This window comes from Stegodyphus dumicola, chromosome 5 (genome assembly GCF_044657685.1).
Source record: "Stegodyphus dumicola isolate Sdum_Otavi_A_Nest chromosome 5, ASM4465768v1".
Lineage (NCBI taxonomy): Eukaryota > Metazoa > Arthropoda > Arachnida > Araneae > Eresidae > Stegodyphus > Stegodyphus dumicola.
The window spans coordinates 161,681,653-161,704,684 of record NC_140772.1 but is presented as its reverse complement, the minus strand read 5'-3'; the positions used below and the strand labels follow the sequence as shown (position 1 = coordinate 161,704,684).

General features: G+C 32.6%; 1 protein-coding gene across 3 annotated transcripts in view; it reads right to left on the bottom strand.

Moving 5' to 3' along the window:
* Positions 1 to 699: 699 nt before the first annotated feature.
* Cdc27 (cell division cycle protein 27) overlaps positions 700 to 23,032 on the bottom strand; it is a 179,120-nt gene continuing 156,787 nt past the window's right edge. For 2 of the 3 annotated variants that reach the window (XM_085817313.1, XM_085817311.1), the window contains one exon: positions 700 to 9,426. In XM_085817313.1, the coding sequence (XP_085673439.1) occupies positions 9,299 to 9,426 (128 nt within the window). In that variant the 3' untranslated portion in view covers positions 700 to 9,298. Of the gene's footprint in view, positions 9,440 to 23,032 lie in introns of all 3 variants that reach the window. The other variant, XM_085817312.1, reaches the window with a different exon arrangement.

Below are 23,032 nucleotides of genomic sequence, written 5' to 3'. Positions count from 1 at the left end.
TAGATAACGATTTTTATTTATTTCGCTGCGCGGAAATGGGCCCAACACGTTGATACCGACTAATTCGTTAATTGTTGCTTTTACAGTTTTCAAGTACCCGGCAGGCCTAGAGTTAAGGTCATTATTTAACTGGTAAGTATGGCAGGACCTGACATACTTCTGTAACTGCGGAAAATACATTTCCTCACGAACTTGTTGTACTGTTTTCTTGGGTGGCGCTGCGATCACCGAGGCAAGCGGCTGCACGTTCGCAGCGCTCCGTAAAAAAATTCCTTTCCCTTTGGTGATTATCAATTAAATTTCTTTGAAATAGTGTTTTTTCTACGAAACCTATATCTTTCCAAAGAATTTCCGCTCCGATGTTGACGAGAATAAAACAGCGGATAAGGTGAGGATATACTACGAAAGCCTGGAATTTTAAGATAAGTACTTTTCTTTCATCTAAACTAAATCAAATTTCTATAAATAAGTGCCTTTAAATCAATAAATTTTAACTTTTCATCAGTTTTTAGTATTAAAAAATACTTAAATCGCTCATTGCTTCCTTTGTGAATCAATTCCAAAGAGACGCCAACGTTATCAGTTCACGTCTGTCACCACTTACAAAGCCCCCCCCCCTTATCTTGTTTTGAGGAATCTCGTGAGAGGGAAAATTGGGGATTCGGGGCATCGCGCCATTTCCCTCTCGGATCTTCTGGATTCTTTTTTTTTTTTTTTTTTTTAGATCGCTTAAATATATTTTCGCCTTTAAATAATATTATACCTCACCGATTTTTTCTCATACTGTTCCTTGCTATCTGTTAAATGTCCATATGTAAGGGATGGTTTATTCTTCACTGCCTTAAATAAATTCTTAGAACTATAAGCTTATATAAATAACAGTGTGCCTCATTATGTTATACTAGCATTAATTAACTAGTAATAAATTATGAGAGTAAAATAATTAATCTTGTAATAAATTATGAAAGTTAAATTAATAAATACTATGTTTAATTTGTGTTTTTAATACATATACTCAGTAATTTACACACACACACTATCCTTTTTTTTTGTGTGTGTGTGTGTGTGCGGTTGTGGTCTTGTATTGTATATGGTTCTATGTTGTTTGTCTGCTGCTGTTTTTTGAAAAATGTATGAAAATGTTGGGAACGAAAATAGCATAAGTTACTTTAGTTAAATTAATATATACTTTGTTGATATCTCAGGATGCAAGCATACATATTACTTTGTATTCCATACTAAATACCTTGATACGAAGCATTTTAACACCGTCAATATATTTTTTTCCCAGTAACATATCTATTCACTATTACCAAACACACACACCTGTGAGACACTATTTATTGTAAATGAAGACAGATTCTTCTCCTTTTAACTACATTCATGGACACAATCGTATTTTAGGATATTTTCTACTTCTTCTCCTTCTATAGGCCCTTTTTTTCCCCTCTATTATTTTTGAGCCATTTATTTTAAAGTTTTATTTTGTCCCATCTTTTCCTCCTGGCCTTTTGAACTCGTACAAAATGTACGAAGTTCCTTTTTACTCTCCTCAAATACGAAACTGCCCCTTCCTTCGCACATATGCTTGATTTTTCTCCCATCGGTGCAGAAAGACTTAGCGGGTGCAAAACAAGACTTCTGTCTACTTTGTCTGTACTGTTTTCCTGATTCTCAAGTGGTCAGACATGGGCGAATCATGTAATTTAACTAAAATGTTTAACCTTAACGTCGCTGGCATGACCAATGAAAGTTCATAATTTTGAATTGTAGACTTAATAAATAATCATAACAAAATAAGAGACTGAATAAAAGAACAAAACAAGAGATTGTCAATGACTTCGTAATGTCAATGAATAAAATAAGAGACCGTTTATCAATTTGTAATTTTCGGCTCTATATCGTATTTCCGTAGTGTCTGGCTGTTCAAAATGATACTGATCTTTAGGTAAAAATAAATGTTTTTAAATTCACTATCCCTATAATTCTCTCTCGTGAGTCGGGTATTTTTGATGTCAGCATAGCGAATTTTATAGTCTGTTGCCTTTATCATCTAACTTTATTCTTGATATCGCATCAGCCATTGTGTTGTTTTTTACCCTGGCAAATTTTAGCACGGAGCTTCGATTAGTGCCCTTTTAATTTTTCAAGCACTGTATTGGCTCACCAGCGGCCGAGCAATAAACACTGGTAGTTAGGTCCGAGGTTCGAATTCCGCGAACGGGCTGGCTGCATGGGCTTTTTCGAGATTTTTCCCATAAATTCCATGTGTAACGTGTATACGAGCCAGTTTTCCTTAGAAAGTCCTCCATGATGGCATCCCGCCCCTTAGGCAGATAGCCCTCGAGGCTTTGCCATAATCACACACAAGCACTGTATTGGGCTCATCTGTCCAGTTAAAAGTGGTTTTCTTTCTTTTTAACTGTAACAATAGTTCGGCAGTCTGAAGTCTTTAATCAACGTCCTATAGTAAGAACATATAAGAAGGAAGAGTTCCTTTGTCGTATTTGGCAGGGGTAATTTTTAATCGCAATTATTTTTGAATCTTCTGTTTCAGTGCCTTTGCCAGATATTTTGTATTTTGAAACGAGCAGCGCATAAGTAGTTCAGAAAAGAATGATTTTATAAACCTCAAATCCTATGAAAATAAAGCTCCTCATCTTGAAAATGAAATTTCGAATGAAATTTTAGACAAATTCACAGAATGGCTCTAAATTTGTTTCGTAAAAAACCTCCAATACTTGTCTGAAGCTTGGTTCATTTCCTCCTTGCTGGAAGGAAGCAAATGTCATTTTAGTCCCTAAGGAGAGCGGTCTTCGCTTCCCTCATTTGGATAATTAGAGATGCATTAGTGTTCTCCTTCTTGAAAGAACTGTTTGTTAATAAAATTACCTGATTCCTACATAATAAAAAACCGTTAAGCAAACACAGTTTGATTTTATGCCTCATGAGAGCTGTGATGATGCTTTCCTTCACCTGAAAGACATTTGATGAAGATAAGAGGAATTTATACATAATTCTAATGTTCCTTGATACTAAAGGTGATTTTGACCATGCTTTGGCTCGGGTTTCTTGCCCTTCTCAAGAAGAGCTGGCATTCCATGCACTATTTTTCTCCTTATTCAAGATTTTCTACATTGCTCTGCCTTAGCCTTGTTTCTGCTTCCTGGACTTTGGAATGCGATTGCCCTTGAGGCTCTATTTCTGAACCTTACTATGGAATTTAATTATGAATGATCTCACATGACTCTTAAATTGTCAGTGGTACATAAAACAATTTCTTTTGCTGATATATTTTCAAGGAAAGTGTTCCAATATTCTTTTTAATACAGCTCAGAACATCCTTAATAGGATTTCAGATTGGTCTAGAGAAGTCTGAGCTTAATCCTAATAAATCTAAAATTATAATAAAAAGAAAGCATGTCAGCTATACAATCGAGTAGTTGTACTTTCATAGAAACAGCGAATGAGATTAAATATTAAGCCATTATTCTTGATGATAAGTTTTGCTGGAAAGTCATATGTATTTATGTAAAAAATATGAAAACATATTTAGAGGATTTAATTGTCTTTTAAAATACCTTGGGTTTAATATTTAATGTTATTGGTATGATTTATAAGCAGGATATAGTCTTTTTTGTTTGCTATGCTTCTAGATTTTACTAAAAGTTTTGCATTGGCAGAAAACTATTAGTTATGAAGATTGTTTTCTAACTTCAGAGTTACCCCTTGATTGATCGTCATGTTTTGCATGCTAAAGAATTTAAAGACTACATCAGCAAACTTATAATTCAACACAATGTTGTCTGAGGATCTTCCTCAACTTACTGATCGTTTGCCAATTCAAACTATAAAATACGACAATTCCATTGAAAATAAATTTCCCAGCTTTGTGTTATATACAGATGGCAGGAAAATTAATAATTCAGTTGGACTAGCTTATGTTGTTTTCCATCATAATTCTGAACTGGAAAACAAACTCTTTAGATTTCCCAATGAATGCGGTGTTTTCCAAGCCAAATTACTATGCATTACTGAATCAATGGAGTGGATATCTATCTATCGTTTGCTATATTGTAACTTTCTTATTCGCACTGATTTTTTTTTCATCCTTACATTCTTTTACGAATATCTTCGTTAATAAATTATTTCCTCTCATGCGAGTTTTGAAGATCTTAAACGTATTGATGTCATCCTCACTCGTGTACTTTGCCCATACTGGCAGACTGGCAAAACAAGCTACTAATCTTCAAGTTAACACCACAACGACACTGTCTCAGTCAGTTTTTAAAAAACAAAGTTGAAGTAAAGTAATTGCCAAGTGCAATGAATTACACAGAAATTCTTTTACTGCCTTTCTGATGAAATTATTTTCCCCTTCTATCACTCACAGACCTAATAATAAATATTCTTTTTCCAATTTTGAAATACCTAAATTTCTAACCAGGCACAGTAATTTCAATTCATATCTGAAGAGATGTGGATTATGAAACATTTGTTGTTTACTGTGCAAAATTTATGGCAGGAAAGAAATGAACTCATCCCAGTTAAATTCTTTAAATTTAAGTCTTCCCCCTCTCCATGTGTTTGGTCAAGATAAAATAGAATTCTCTTCTTTTTGGTACATCATGTTTCATCTGTGAATTTGTAACTTTTTTATTTCGTACTGTACTATTGTGTTTTTTTTTACCAGACCTCTTAAGTAATAACTATGTGGTGCAAAAGGAGTTTAAACATTCTAATCAACAAATAAATATCAAAAATCAACCATTTAGTGTTTGCTAAATTTAGTAATTATGTAATTATATTAATAACAAATTTAGTAATTACTAAAAATGATTAAATACGTAATAAATAATTCCTGCTTTTAACTTTCTATCTGAAATTCATACGTTTCTTTTTTCAAAAATCCTGCAGCTTGATAAATGTACAAAAAAAGTTACACAAGGTTCAGTTTAAAAATAATTCTGAAAAAAATAACATTATTAAAAAAAATTAATAAATGTAATAGTTAAAAGAATTATTAGAAGGAAAAAAAATCAAAATTTCAGAAGAATTTGAATGAAAATTTTTTCCCTTTTGTCAGTAGTAACATTTAATCTGTATAAAACAAATATTTCCTTTTGAGAAAGGAATACACTGTAACATATGAAGATATAAATAAATAAATATGACTACTTTTCTTCTTAAAATAGAATATTTTTTAAAACTATTTTTGTATGCGAATGTGTGTGTGTGGAGGAGGGAAGGAGTGAAAATTAATTTTAATGTATCACTGAAAATTATTACTCATAAACTACAATTGTTCTTGTTATGCAAAATTTTACACAGAGAGGAGTCAATTTAACAAATGCAGATGATATATGATACAGTACTAAAATAAGGGAAAAAAATTTCATTTCTTTTAAAGCAACTCATTTACAATTTGCTGTATTACAAAACAATCAATCAGTATGCTATTTTAACATTTTTTCAAAACTTTCATTTATTTTGTACTGACTGCATTATCATAAAATAACACCAGACAATCAACATTAGCAGAATTTCTTCTGCAACTGTAATTGAAAATTTAACAAGGAAATTTTTTTTTTAATTGTGTATTTATCAAAACTGTTTTCAGTGTTTAAATATAAAAATTTGAATTCTGATACTAAGAACTTCAGAAAATAGTGACAGGCTTATGAATTCCTGCTATGATTACCTAATACTATAGATCAGTATATGGAGTTTAATGAAGTTATGACTCAACAAAACAAGCTTCTGACAATAATTGAAAAATAAAACATGAATGGATCGTATTTCATCAAAATTGTGATAAATGTGTTATTATTCCTGAAATGCACAGTAACTGTAATAACAAGACATGTTTTAAAGTAGGTACTGTCTGGAAATAATAAAAGAACATCTACAATTTTCTCACCAATTTTATTTTTATATAAAAACCCATACCTCAATCTACTTTTTCTACATTTTTTCTGCCACTATTAAGGCACATAGCGTATCAAAAAACCAGTTTCTGAATCCCCCTTCATAGAAGTCTGTGAAGTGCTATGATGTTCACTGCAACACAGTTGTTTTGATCTCATTATCGTTCATTTTCGAGAAGAAGGCTCAGTTGCTTCTTCAAATGCAGGAACAAGTGGCAGGCACTGGGTGTTAGATCAGGATTGAACAGAGGATGATCAAATTGTTCGCAACGAAATGGGATGATGAGATCTTGAGTTCGTTTAGCTGCACGTGGACGGGCGTTGTCATGAAGCAAAACAAGGCTTCCTACTCAACATGCCATGCCTTTTGTTTTCAATTGTACGACACAGTTTGATTAAGGTCTTACAATATGTCATAGAATTTATTGTGTCACCATGAGATGAAAAAATCCATAAGCAACACTCCCTTCCCATCCTAAAACACAATACACATGGGTGATGATGCATGTCGCCATTCCATCAATTGCTGCTTCAATTCTGGTGCAGCGTAAGCCACCCAGGTTTTGTCACGTGTGATAATTTGGTTTAAAATATCACAACCTTCCTCACTGTACTGTAGTTAAAGTATTACCTAAACCCCTGTCAAGAATTTTGGTACCCAGTGTGAGCACAATTCTCGATAATTTAAGCATGCACTTATAATTTTATATGCAATGGTGCATGAAACCAAGGAAACACATCAAACAATGACGAAATGATCATGGGTCTGCTCTGTTTCATTTGTTCGTCAACTTTCTAGACCAAATCTTCAGTAATGACAGAAGATAGCCCACCATCCAACAAATGTTACAACAGCTGAAAGTTTCCATAATGGCGTCTGTGAATCGCCAACAAATATAGGTAAACAACATGCCCATGCAGAATGCTGAGTGCAATGCTGCTGCATTGAAATTTGAAAACGACACTTACTTTAAAAACGTGCCTCGTACTTGAAAACGTTTAAGTGAGATGAAATAAGATCAATATTCTCAAAATATAATTTCATGATTGGGTTATTTTCATCTCCATATACCATTTTCACGTATTCTATATATCTATAACATTTTTTTATTTGCAATCAGAAATTTTAAAACTATTTTAACCTTTAATAGTTAACAGCAGACTTACGGACATTTTTACTCATTTAAAAACCAGTTTCTAAGCTTATCCTCATGCAGTAAATATGTACTAAAATAAAAAGCATATGTTTAGGCTATTTACTATTTCCAGCATACCACATAAAATGCTGTTATGAAAACTTATAAATAGCTGTTTATTGAAATAGTGGTGCCAGTGTGATTAGGTACAGGATTCTAGAGAACTTTATACTAATTTTATCAGCCAGAGAGAGCACATGCAGAGATTTCTACATTAACTGCATTTGATGAGACAATCTCTGTTTGATTCTTTTGACTGTTAAAAGGGGTGGAACAAACTTTCAATTAATTGTTTCTCTATCTCTCTTCCACCCCACCCATAAATATCTCCTGAGATGAGTGGCAATTCTGAAACTCTATTAATTACAAGACACATGGTTCATATTGTCAAAAGATATTACTTAAATGAAAAAACTATTATAAAAGCTTTCGAATTACACACTGATTAGTACCATTCAAGATTATACAACATGACTGAGCTAGTTGATTGCTATAATTTAGGCCTATGCATATACCACTCAACAGCTTTTTTAGAAATAAATTTATTTAACAACTAGATAGTTCTTAACCAGAGACTACTACTAGTTGAGAATTTGTTAAATAAAATATATTTCATGCAATAAATTTGAAATTTTTTATTTTCAAGATTATAAGTGTAATTATTTTATAATTATGTAAACTTATCATCAATAATTAAAATCTGAAGCTCATTGTTATAGTACAAAATGTAATGAAAATAATTCTTTGTTTTGAATGTCAAAGTTTTTTTCTCAGCATCAGAATATCTAAATAATAATAATAATAATAATAATAATAATAATAAAAAGGGAGTCTAAATATGGACAAAATGCTCAGTACTATATGCTTCCTACCAAGTTAGATGAATAACAAAATTTATAATATTTATTAGCAGAAAAAGCAATTACTCTTTTTCTTTAAACATATATTTGATACTAAAAAACTCATAATTAATTTATTCTAGCTAAATTAATATGTCACCTATAATTCTGAATGATTTATTTTTAAAATGAAAAAGGTGCTCCATACTAAAAAAATCAATAATTTATATTGTACAACACAGTCTTAAATGCATTTATACATATATAAAAAAAAAATAACTGAAACTGGAGATTTTATGGAAGAATGAGGGCGAAAAAATAAAAAAGGAAGTGTACATTTGATGATATGAAACATCTTTATGATGCAAATTAATGTTATACAAAAAGTTAGAAGACATGCTGCATTTACAGAGCCACATATTCATTCTATTTTTATTACAGCCATGCAGAAGTAAAATAATAAAAAGAAAATGTTGCATTATGGAATTTTCTTTCGGTAGGTAGCTTTGTAATCAAGACATTTAACACAGTCAGACATTTATCTAGATTAAGACATAGGAATGATAAAATAATGTTATACAGGAGACATATCTCATTTTTTGAAATTCTTCACAGGATAATTGCATTAAATGATTTCATATTTTTTGCATTTAAAGTTCACTATGAAATACTTCACTGACTTCCTTTAGAAATTTCTATTTAAGATTTACACAAATCATGCAACTAAGGAATATAATTTTTAATTGTGTTACAGAACACCAGAAAAAAATCCCTGGATATAAAATAAAATACTTTTTTTTTTTTACAAATTTACATAAAAAATTATCGAAAAGAATCATGTGGATAGCTCTTACATGATGCAATACACATAATTCAGGTTAAAATAAAATTAATAATACAATTAAAATCAAAACTATTTGGTTCATTTTCCCCCATGACATGCATCAATTACTCAATTTTCACAATTCTAATAGAAGAAAAATATAACAAATGCTGTACAAATAAATTGCATTGCTATATGTATTTTACATTATATGTCAATCAAGTTTTTATTCCATATCACAACACGTACTTGAACCCAGTTATTAGGAATATAACCAACTCATTTTTCTATCAACTTATTTATATGAAAATATTACTTAAGTAAATGCTAAAAATGAATACTGAATACACTGGAAAATTTGATGATCAGTAACAATGTTGCCAAGTAATCAAACACGAGGAAAGAAAAAAATGAGTCAGATCTATTTCACATAACCAGGTGCACAAGTACAGGGACCATAGGAATCCGATAAAAGATAACATTCGGTATATAACAGTAAGAGTCTATATGAAATCAAAAGCTCTCATCACTTTCCATTGCTTGTAACCGTATATCTTCTGCCTCGGCATCCACCACAGAACTATCATGTGATGATTCATGATCAGCCACACCCGAACTTACACTAGCTCTATCATCACCAACTAGAAAATAAAACTGATAATTTAAAAATTTGGTAAATAGAATACATATGAGCATTTTAATTGAATATTTCATATTTTTCTAATTTAAAGAAAACTGCATACCTAACAATTTATTATCAGAAATTCTATGGATTAAAATTTTTTACATTAGCTTTAAGTAACTACATAATTATTTCAAAACAAATTTTTATACTTTTGTTTTAAATATTTGAATTTTCAATTCCTTACTTATTCTATTTTAGAATAAGTACGTTACATACTGTACTGGATTGGCAGAGTAGGTACTGGTCCCACATCTTTAGGGGCCCTGTCACAACATATAAAAACAATAATGATTTGATCTTTAAAAAAAAGTTACAATCAAGCTTTCTTAAACTCTTCTGGGGGGGATGAAGAAAATAATATTTTACATTAAAGCTTCTACATAGAAAATACAGTATTACAGTATTAATGCAAATACTTATTAAAAGTCAGCAAGTCACCCACATGTTCACACTGTAGTTAGTATCTTAAAAGTTCCCTTCTTATGGTTATCAAAATTTGGGTACAATTTATGTACATGAAACATAATCCCCATCTTCATCCAGTGGCTAATGGTATGACTAGTTTGGCTTATTTAATTATGGCAAAGAACACTAGGGCTATCTGCCTAAGGGAAGGGATGCTTTCATGGAGGACTTTCTAAGGGAAACTGGCTCGTATACACATTACACATGGGGAAAACCACGAAAACACCCATGCAGCCAGCCCGTTCGCGGGATTCGATCCTCGGACCAAACTATCAGTGTTCAGCGACTTTACCGCTCGCCTGCTTGTGGGCTGATCGTATGACTGATATGACATTCAGTGACTGATATTTATTCTCAGAATTTCAGGTATACTAGAGACTATGCAGAATATCAGAGTGGTGTCTGATTTAACTACATTTTCACAGCAATATAGAATCTCTGGTTTTCTAACTCTATAAAATTATGAGATTGTGAAATCTGATCCATTTTTAAGCTATCAATGAGCAAAATAAAATATTCAAGGTCATGGAAAGAACTATTTTTCTTCTAGAGTAAGCAAAGTAATCAAAATAATAGGAAATAAGGTTTGTAAAGGTACTATACAAGAAATTTAGTATTTCCCCCTAAATTTGGTTCAGCACTAAACTTATTTTACTTTGACCATCTGATTGTACTGCTTTAAGAATTACTGAGAAAATTCCCAAAAGTTAATCTGTTATGGGATTAAAGAACACTTTTCTTCTGCATACTGAGAATCTTGTTAGTTTACGATGTGGCATTGATAAGGGAAGTCATGTGAACCACCGATCATTTTTCCAGCTTTGAAATGAACGATTATTTTTTGTAGATATGTTGTCCTTCCTTAGATTTGACATATTTGGTGATATCTGCTGGGAAAGATTTTTGTGCTATTGTCACCTTATGTTTACATGTGCATGACAGAGTTTGATGTTGTTCCAAGTCCGGTGTTCTAATTAGACATACGGTGAACTTGTTATATAACGACTTCAATATTTCATACATTACTATGAAATAATAGCTGTCTTGTTTTCATGATGTGGAATAAATGATTATAATAGAATTACTTTATTCTTAATAGCTAAGAAATGAATTTTGTATTGCAAGTTATGCCTAACTCTTCTTCTTAATGTACATATAATCAGAAGAGAAAGTTTGTTAAATGAGGATATCAAGTTAATTTGAGAGATTTATTAAAATTGATTCTGGAATGGAAATAGCCAAGGCTTAATGAACTGCTATCAAGATCTCTTACAAGAAGATGACTTTCTAAAATTCAAATTAAAATCTCAAAAAATAAAATAGAAGAAAAAAAATTTGGAAATTAAATGATAAAAAAAAAGCATTCCGAAATTCAAAGTAATGAGATCGATAATGAAATAATTAAAGAGATCGAAACCAGAATTATTAAATGTGATAAGTAAGATGAAAAACTGATTAACTGTTGCACATGTAAGTTGAAAGTCTCCTCAGATGTGTGCAGGCCGCCATGCATCCACCCAAAGAAATACAACCCCAAACACAGACACCACATCCGCTGTACTCATCTCTTTCACAAATGTTTGATGAATGATAATGGGTTCCATGTCCTCTTCAAATCAAATAATACCTACTATCGCTCTGGAGGGTAAACCTGGACTCATCCATAAAGAGAACAACCCTCCACTGATCATGTGGTATATCGAGACCTATCAATGTGTATTTCATAATCGGACTTTAAGCTGGCACTGCGCCAAGCGTTGAAGGACACGCAGTAATTAGAAAAAGTGTTGGCTTTAGTTTTCCTTATGCAAATTTTGATCGGAGGTCAATCGGCGGTAAGCTAATGCGGTTGCCGCTGATTGGCCGATGACGTCAAGATCGACGGGTTGGCCGAGTATTATATGTATGCCGGTATCGGCGAATGTGTCTTATTATGAGTTAGCATAATGCTAGTTTTCTTTCAATCAAATGATTTTAAATGTAAAGGCTACAGTGTTAACTTATTTTAATTTACGGAATAAAGCATGAACTTTATTTAGATTCGTCTTAGCTTTATTTAAGGGAAGCAAAATATGCTTTGTCTTTAATGCCACTACCAACAGGGTTATGGGCCCAGCGCCAACAGCTAACCTGTTACCCAGTTCAACTCAGCATTGAAGGAATGTAGGTGAAGAGAGCCATTATCCATGAAAAGGAGCTGACCTGTCTTAGAAGTTTGTTCAAGTTGTTGTGCTCACACTTATTTGAAGATGTCATTACTTTCTGAAGATTTTGAGCTGTTAAACCATGACAACTGGGATCGATGGAAAGTCGATATGAAAATGCTGTTACCGGATAGAAATTGTTGGAGCTTCATAGAGGACAAAGAAAAAGAATTAGATAAAAGTGCAAAAGGCGTGAAAAGCAGGAATTCACATTGAGAGAGAATAGAGCCTTCACTACGTTATACAGTCAAAAGTCGTTAATTCGGACACCCATAATTCGGAATGATCTATAATCCGGACCTCAAAACTAAAAACGTTCTGCGCATGCGCCACGTTGACACATGCGCATAGGCATTTACGCGTGCGCGTAAGACCTTTTACGACTGCACATATGAGTGTGCGTAAGTGCAGAATACGTTTTCGCGTGCGCTTTTTATGTATAATGGACGTATAAGCTAAATAATTATCTATTTCAGTTAATGTTGATGATTGCGTTGTTCCTTAATTTTCGAATTGGATCCGGCTTATTATTTTTTGCAGACTGTAAGAGCAATTTTATAAAAGTAAGTTTAAACTTTCGATTATATCAAATAGAATTTCCGATATATATTTGTTAATATGTAAAGGATCTAAAGCGAAAGTATGTTTTGAAATCCGAAATCTGTTTATCAATTTCACGCTGCTCAGCGGGGGGAACGGCGCGGCGGGCGCGTAATGAATTGGAAGTTGATCTGTCAGCACTATCCTTATCTTCAGGGCAGATGTTTTTATTTTATTTGGCTTATAATTCCTTGTCAAATGTAGTATTTCATGTCATCATTTAAAACAAGTTCCTCGTCATTATAATTCGCTTCCGATAGCGAAGAAAGTGACAGAGGTTATTGAAAACGAAAAAATTTCGATTGACAAATTAGTCAGTATTCTCGACACAGCAATTATAGGACTTGAACAGCGGAACTTTGTAACAAGAAATTATGTCTGTTTAATAGAATTAAAGAGAAAGTATTATCACATGAAACGAAGCAAAACTTAAACAACTTACATTGAAAAAATGTTTAATAAAGTAAACAAATATTAAGCTTTTTCTTTTTGCAAATTTTGATACCCTTTAGATCATAATTGTTCTTTATTTCATAAATTACGGTTTCATACTTTTAATTTTAGAATTTCTGCATGCCATCTTACGAGATTTAAACTGATGATCTATAATCCGGAAAAATCGATAATCCGGAATCGCCGAAGTCCCGACGAGTCCGGATTAACGACTTTTGACTGTATTATGGAATCAAAACTGAGTTCAGGCTGCTGATACAAGAATGCTCAAGTGGTAAAAAAGCATGGGAAGTTCGACAGAAGCAATGCAAACCCAAAACTAGAGCAAGGATAGTTCAGTTACTGGATGAATTTTTTAGCATTAGATATACCCCAAATGAAGAATTAGGATTATTTATCACGAGGATAAGAATGACTGCAAAGAAGTTGGCTGAAGCTGGACACAACTTGGCAGATCTTTTTAAAGGATTTCAGGCAATAAGGAGATTACTCCAGGAATATTCCTGCATTGTACAGTTGATCTATAGGTGGAAGGACGAAGATTTTACATTGGAAATAATTGCTGAAGAACTGGTATGAGAAGAAAGCCGACTTTGCCAGGTAAATGCCGATTTAGAAGACAGCAAGGTAAGCGTGTTTAATACTATTAGTTCATATGCAGGGAAAGATAGAGTTGAAAATAAAACTAAATCTAAGAAAAAAATGGGGAATATGAGAATATGACCTTGTTTCAGATGTCATAAATTTGGACACTTAATCGCTCAATGTAAAGAAAATGTAAGTAAAAATCAGAAGTTTAAAATAGACGATAAAAATAGCCAGTTTAAAGATAAAGAATTAATGTTAGTAGAAAATTATGTAACAACTACAGATAAAGGAGGTAACACAGATAAATTTAATTCGGTCATAGATACTGCAGCTACAACTCATTTCTGTAATAATAGAAATTTAATGACAAAGTTTGAAGAAATAAACGATATACGTATGTCTGTAGCTGTAGGAAATTGTGAAAGTAAAGTACTAGGAAAGGGTACCGTCAAATTTGCAGTAAAAGTAGGCAATCGAATAAATTGGATTGAGTTAGATAATGTGTTATATAATCCAAATCTAAGAAGAAATTTACTATCGGGAGCAAGGTTAGAAAAGGCAAGTGCTCATTTTGTGATTTCAAAAGGGAAGATGTGAATATACTTTAATAATTCGGATAGATTATGCTACGCTAAACGATATGACGGACTTTACCATGTAAAACCATTTAGATATGCAACAGATAAAAGGGAAGCTGGTTACGGTACAGAAATTGGAAAGTTAAATAAAGTAGACGATGCAATGCTATGGCATCGGAGATTTTGCCACATAAATTTTAATTATATTAAGAATACTAGTAAGAATTAAAGCATGAAAGTGTTACCAGAAATTGTAAAACCAATGGAGAGGTGTGAACCGTGTATTATTGCTAAATCTAGTAGAATAACTTTTAAAACTGTTCTGAAGAGATGGGATAAACCATTGCAGCTGGTTTATTTAGACATTTGTGGCCCACTATCAGTTCCATCTAAGGGTGGGAGTAAATATTTCCTTGCTATTGTGGATGACTATAGTAGATTAGTAACAGTGTATAGTATGAAAAATAAAAATGAATCGTTCTACAACTTTAAGAATTATCATAGGCAAATGGAAAGACTGACGAATAGAAAATTAATAAGTATATGCACCGATAATGGTGAGGAATTCTGTAACAGGCAATTCGAAGGATACTTAGCCAAAAATGGAATTGATGTTGAATGCACAAACGTGTACACCCCAGAAGAGAACGGTGTGTGTGAACGTTTTAACCAAACGGCATTAGACGCAATTAAAACTATGCTTAATGATGGTAAAATGGGAAAAGAATGGTGGGCAAAAGCTCTTGGCTGTTTCATACATACATGGAACAGAGTATGTCATAAAAGCAACCGAACACCTTATGAAATGTTCCTAAATAGAAAAACCCAGTGTTGTTTATTTTAAAATATTTGGTTGCAAAGCATACGTTGGCGTGCCAAAACAGATTAGAAATAAATTACAAATGAGGTGCAAAGAAGGAATCATGGTAGGATATGCGAAGGAAACTAGGGGTTATAAGATATGGCTACCATAATATTGCAGATTAATAGAAACCTGTAATGTGAAGTTCGATGAAAAACTGAATGCAGCAAATGGCATCCTGGACCAGAAATCAAAAACTAAGTTTAAAAGACTAGAGCAATCTGAGCTATTAGCAGAATCAGATGAAGAATAGGAAACTTCCAGAGAAGAAATAAAGTTGTCAGATGACAAATCTACCCCGAAAGAAGTATCAGACTTAAACTGGCAAAGAAAAGCAGTTAAAAGGCCAGACGGAACACATACAGACATATATTATTATGTAGAGGTAATAGACACCTGTTTTAGATCCTATAATGATACTGAAAAGTATTGTGAGGCAAGAAATATTAAATTTAAAAAAAAATAAGTTTGATTTTAGTGGAAAAAACGAATATTCAGGGAAAGTTAATTTTGTAGAACAAGAGACTATCTCCGTGTCTGAAGAGGCAAATTTTGTAGAAATTGCTATCCCACAAAATTTTAAAGAAGCACAAAAATCAATAAATGCCGAAGAATGAAAGAAGAAAATGAAAGAAGAAATTGACACAATGAAGAAAAGAAAGGTTTGGGAATTAGTCGAAAAGCCAGAAAATAAAACTATGCTAGGAAACAAATGGGTCTATACGCTAAAAAGAAATAAAAAGAATCAAGTGGTTATTTACAAAGCACATTTACTAGCACAGGGATTCAGGCAGAAAAGAGGTGAAGATTTTGATGAGGTTTACAGTCCTGTAGTAAATTTTTCAACCATAAGAATATTTTTCACTATACTGGTATGTTTATATGGATGGATTAATTGTGAGTTTGATGTAAAGAATACATATTTATATGCAAACCTAAATGAAAAAAATATATATGACTCAACCAGAGGGATTTATTGAAGAGGAAAATAAAGTGTGTTTATTACACAAGGCCATTTACGGTCTACATCAAAGCGGCCGTGATTGGTTTTGTGAATTTGAAAGTACTTTAGAAAATCTACATTTTAAGAAAACACAATGGTGTAATTGTGTTTATAAGAGTTCAAATGTTATTCTCTTGTAATATGTAGATGATATTGTGATTTTTAGTACAGATCAATATAGTATAGATAAAGTAATTTCACAGCTGAGTAAGCTTTTTGATCTTAAAGTATTAGGCAAAACTAAAACGTTACTTGGAATTGAATTCTTAGAGAATGACAATGGGATTTTTATACATCAGCAAAAATACATTGAAGAAATTTTTGAAAAATTTAAACATTTCCAGATATCAATAACTTCACTTCCCATAGCTAAAGGCACTATTCTTACAAAATTAGATTGTCCATCTACAAGCGCAGAAATTGCGGAAATGCATACCCTTTAGAAATCTGTTAGGATGTTTAGTTTTTGTAGCTAACAGGACAAGGCCTGATATTACATATGCAGTGAATATCTTATCACAATTTCAGGAGAATCCTGGAATTAGGCATTGGGAAGCATTGTTGAAATTGCTTGGTTATCTCAATAGTACTAAATTATATAAGTTAAACTTATCGAAGATTAAACATCTAAATTTATATTGTTATTCAGATGCTGATTATGCAAGTAATAGAGATGACCGCGTGTCCATGGGAGGATTTATATTATATTTAGATGAAGTACCGGTAATCTGGAAAACTGTTAAACAAAAATGTGTAAGTTTATACACCATGGAAGCGGAGTATATCACCTTATCGGAGGCAGAGAAGGAATTAATCTGGACGAAAAATGTTTTACAAGATGAAATTTTAAAGTTTAATTTAAGAGAATGTAAACTATTTTGTGATAATAAGTCTGCCATTGATTTTTCTAGATCGCCAATAGAAAATCGCCGGACTAAGAAAGGACATAGAAATAAAATATCACTTTATTAGAAGACTAGTAAATGATGGAGTGTTTGACCTTGAATTTATAACAAGGAAGTTTTGTTTAGATGTTTTCGGTGTTTAAGACAATAAGTGTTTACATATAATAGAACTGAACTATAAACTTCTGCAATTCTGTGTAAGTTTTGTTTTTGTCTTTGCATGAGGAATATAGGGCCCTTTGTTGGCTTTAGTTTTCCTTATGCAAATTTTGATCAGAGGTTAATCGGCGGTAAGCTAACATAGTTGCCGCTGATTGACCGATGACGTCAAGATCGGCGGGTTGGCCAAGTATTATATGTACGCCGGTATCGGCGAATATGTCTTATTATGAGTTAGCATAATGCTAGTTTTCTTTCAATCAAATGATTTTAAATGTAAAGGCTACAGTGTTAACTTATTTTATTTTAATTTACGGAATAAAGCATGAATTTTATTTAGATTCGTCTTAGCTTTATTTAAGGGAAACAAAATATGCTTTGCCTTTATCGCCACTGCGAACAAAAAGGACTGGAATGCGAGTAGCTGTAATTATGAGAGCTGTAGATATAAATGTGTATGCGAGAGATGATATATTTTGTATCTTGTGAAATAATTACCCACTAAAGGATAAATGACAGCTGGCGACAAGGATGTGTGATTTTTTTAAAAATGTGCCTTATGTAATCTCAATAAGGATTTAGGGGATTCCCCGAAGACGGCTCAAGGAAAAAGCTTTTATAATCAATTTTTCTTTCGGAAGACTCATCATGGAGCAGCTTGTGACTGAGTTAATAGCGCAGAATAGAGCTCTAATGGAGAGACTTACTTCAGTTATTACTCCACAGATGCACAATTCGAAACTTTCGGTTCACTTTGAAAAATGTAATGAACACAAAGAACAGTTTGATTCATTTCTAGAGATTCGATTTCTAGAGAGTTATCTAGATATACAAAGTGCTCCACAGGACAAGCGTGGGGAAGTACTGATTTCTAGCTTGTTCAGAAAAATGTATAGTCTCTTAAAAACTTGTTGGCTCCTGATAATCCTTCTGATAAAGATTATGAAGTGTTAAAAACAACATTGAAAAATCATTTAAATTCTCAGCTACTTATAATTCCTAGCAGACATGTATTTTTAAATCGAATGCAGCTTGAGGGAGAAACAATTAGTGTGTATATGGCAGAGTTAAGGTCACTTGCCATACCGTGTGCTTACGAACAGAATATGTTAAATTCGATGTTGTGGGATGTATTTGTTAGTGGGCTTAGAGATAGGGCTATTCTGGATAGAATTTTGGAGCAGGATAATATCAGTTTAGATGATACTTTAAAAATAGCTTTGGCAATGGAAAAAGCTTTAAAAGGTGCAAATGAAATAATTGAGAAACCAATAGATATTAATGAATTTAGTGCCAGGAATAAAGGTAAATATAAGTTAGTCGCTACAAAACAAAAGTTTGAAAAACAAAACTTCGCAGCTAAGTGTGTTAAAGGCAAATCGTGTTCGCGATGCATGGGGACTGACCATGATAGAAATTATTGTAAATTTAAGACAAGTATCTACAGATTTTGTAAGAAAATCAGGCACACTGAAAGAGCATGCTACAATGCTAAAAATGCTGAAAAAATGAAAGCGAAACAAAAAGGAAGGAAATGAAAACACAGTTCCTATAAACAGCATACATTCCAGTGAGGTGAAAAATAAGAAACCACAAATAATGGTCCAAGTGAATATAGAAGGAAAACCAGTAGCTATGGAACTGGATACAGGGGGTGCAGTATTGGAAATGAGTTTTAAAAATTTTTGGAAAATTTCAAAAAGGAAAATTAAAAATAAAAGTCTGGTAAAAACATATAATGGAGAAAAACTGATACCTTTAGGATTTATTACAGTTAAGGTAGAATATAAAGGTCAAAACAAAAACTTAAACCTTTACATTGTTAAAGAACACCTGGATACAATATATGGTCGAGAATGGCTTTCAGAGATAAATTTATATTGGTCCTCAATAAAGTCAATTTCTGTCTCTGAAAAGAGTAGTTTAAATAAATTATTGGAACAATATAAGGAGATTTTTGACGGAAAATTAGGAGTGATAAAAAATTATGAGGTTCAACTTGAATTGAAACCAAATGTTTCACCCAAATTTTGTAAAGCTAGGCAAGTACCATTTGCGTTAAAGGGTCGGATAGATGAAGAAATTGATTGCTTAGAAAAAGAGGGTATAATTGAAAAGGTTGAAATGTTGGAATGGGCAACTCCGGTAGTACCAGTAGTTAAACCGGACGGTTCTATATGACTCTATGCAGACTACTCGGTGACAGTAAACCCAAATATTGTTACACATCAACACCTTTTGCCGACTATGGAGGAAATATTTTCATGTTAGAGCAGGGAAAAGCATTTTTCAAAAATTGATTTTAAATATGTTTATTTACAAATGAAAGTACATCATGAGACTCAAAAATTGCTAACAATAAACACACAGAAGGGATTATATAAGTGTAAGAGATTAATGTTCGGCTAAATGCAGCGCCGGCAACCTAGCAACGGTACGTAGACGGACTATTCCACGGAATAGAAGGGTGTAAGGTCTTTATGGATGATGCGCGGATAATAGGGGTGGATAATGAAGCACATTTAAATACTTTAAAAAAATTCTTTCAGAAATGTAAAACTCATGGATTGAAAGTAAATTTTTTCAGGATGAATTACAATTTTTAGGTCATAAAATTGATGCTAATGATTTTTTACATAAAACGGATGAAAAAATATCAGCTATTGAAAAAGGCCCCAAGACCCAGAAATGTCCAGGAAATTCAAAGCTTTTTGGGATTGGTTAACTTTTATGGAAAATTTTGCCCTAAATTAGCGACAATCGCAAATCCCTTATATCAATTAACTAAGAAAAACTCAAAATGGGTTTGGACGAAAGATTGTAAAGAGGCTTTTCTAAACATTAAAAAAAAATTGTGTTCACAAAACGTTTTAATGCATTATGATCCAAAATTGCCCTTAACATTGGCAACTGATGCTTCACCAGTGGGGATAAGTATGGTACTTTCTCACTGTTACATCAGCTTCCTGATGGAACAGAAAGGCCAATTGCATATGCTTCAAGGACACTGACTGAAACAGAGAAAAGTATTCTCAAACCGATAAAGAAGCTTTGTCAATCATTTGGGGAATAAAAAATTTTTTTCTGTACTTAAAATGCAGAAAACTTACATTAATTACAGATCATAAACTTCTTGTTGCAATTTTCAGCTCTAAGAAAGGCATGCCAGTTTTGGCAGCAATAAGACTCCTACATTACGCTTTGGCTTTACAGTCATTCCAATTCGATATTATTTACTGTAATACAAACGAGCATGGTAATGTTGACTTTCTTTCATGGTTGCCGATGAATTCAGAGCAACTGTCTGTTCAGGATGATATAACTATTTTTCAATTAGTTATATAAATTGCAGATTTATATAACTAAATCTCTGGCCAGGCCAGAGATTTGGTTAAAGAAACTGAAATTGATGCTGAGCTTAGTCCTCTGCTATGACTACTACAAAGCGGTGGTGAATTGAAAGGAAGGGAGATGGAGTATAGTCTCCAAGATGGCTGTATAATGTATGGCCAATGCGCTTGTATTCCGAAACGATACCGTGATAATGTTTTGAAAGAGTTGCACCACGGACACTTAGGGACTGTAAAGATGAAAGCAACTGCTAGATCTTACGTATTTTGGAATGGTATAGATATATCAAAAATACTTCCAAAAACTGTTCTGAATGTGCAAAACATAAAATAGATCCTCCAAAGGTAAAAGTTCATCATTGGGAGTATCCGAGTGCTCCAATGGAACATATTCACAATGATTATGCAGGACCTACTTTTGAGCATATGTTTTTGATAATCGTCGATGCTCACTCAAAATGGCTAGAAGCCTATCCATTAAAATCAAGCTCGATGTTCAAAACAATAGAATGTTTACGGGACTTTTTTGCACGATTCGGATTACTAATAGTGATAACAGGCCACAGTTCACTTCACATGAGTTTAAGAGTATTTCTACAGAGTAATGGAATCAAACACAAAACTACAGCACCATTTAAACCATCTAGTAATGGGCAGGCTGAACGGTATGTGTTTACAGTAAAACAATATTTAAGAACAATGCAAAATTATCCAGAAACTTTGAGACAAAAACTCAGTACATTTCTGATGCAATATAGGAAAGCTCCAAATTTAACTACTTTACAGAGCCCTGCAATGCTAATGCTGAATAATTTTGTATTATTAACTCTACGGCCATATTTGTTTAATCTGTTGAAAATCAAATGGATATATTTTTCATGTTGTGCTTCATCATCAACTCGCGTATCATCTAAATAAAATAAATTTAAAAAAAAAAAAAAAAAAAGACCAAGACCTTTTAAAACTTTACGGATAAACCATGAAAAGCTGCAGGGGCATTGTTTTAGTCCAAAACACATTATATTTGTTTATTAAATTTATATCCCCATTTATGATTAGAACAAACAGCTTCCAAATGATACTGAGCCTGAATTTAAGAAGTGGCTCATGGAAGTAATTTATTTACAAGGAATACTGATTGATAGAAAATACTTTCAGAATGCTGATAAGCTAAATAGTGATATTTCTTTATATATATTTCAGATATATCCATAAGTTTGGTGAAATTAAAACAAGTTTTTTTTTTTTTTTTTTTTTTTTTTTTGACTAGTTCTTAAAAGCTTGACATTATCCCAAATAGAACTGATGGGAGCAGTTACAGCAAGTACAGTTTTTGAAGAGAAAGTTTTTAGCGAAATTATTTAATAGTACTTGTAAACAGACATACTTCTGTACAGATTCAAAAATGGTATAATACTGGATCAAAGGATCTTCTAGGAATTGGAAACCTACTGTCTCCAATACGGCTGCAGAAATTCAAGTCTTGGTGAATTGATTCCTGATGAAAATTCCACAGACTTATTAACCACAGGTTTAGTCACAAACTCTTGGAAAAATAGCTCACTTTAGTAGGTTTGGTCCATAATGATTATAAAACCAATTGGCTAGTTCAATAGAATTTTGACATAATGAACAACTACAGCACCATAGTAAGATATTTGTTTATATTATTGTGAAAAGAGATAAACAACTATTACATACAAACAATTTAGTAATGTGTTGAAATTTCTGAGACTTGAAGCATGGATCAAACATTTTGTTCCAAGAGCATGAAAATTACCTGCTAATGTGGTCCGTTAAGTGCTTTGAAATTCAAGATGCTGAAATACTTTGTGTTCACAATTTAATCTAATTTCTCCGAAAACCCATATATAAAGCTTTGCACCATTTCTTGATAAAAACAGAATTCTTTGAATTAAAGGAAGATTTCAAGAAATTGAATATATCTGATGAAAAACATGAGGTCATTTTTAATAAAGAGGACAAATTTACTGAATTAATTTTAAACACAGAACATAGCAACATTTTACATGCAGGAATTTCAGCAACTTTAGCAAAACTACAACAGACGTTTTATATCTCTCAAGGCTGTCAAATGGTGAAAAAGGTCATAGGAAGCTGTCTAACATACTGAAATTATACAGTAAAACTAGCAAAACAAATGATGGTTCGGTTACAGACTCAGTTAAAGACAGGTTTGCAATAAGTTACTTATGTTCCCAATATGGATTTCACAAGCCCTGTTTACGTCAAATTCGAAAATAACATCCAAAAGTCATACTTCATATAGTTCACAAGCACTATTACACTAGCATTACATTCAAAACTCATATTTCCAATGTCTGCAAAAAAAATATTTTGGCTCTTTGATATTTTATCTCAAGAATTGTTGCAC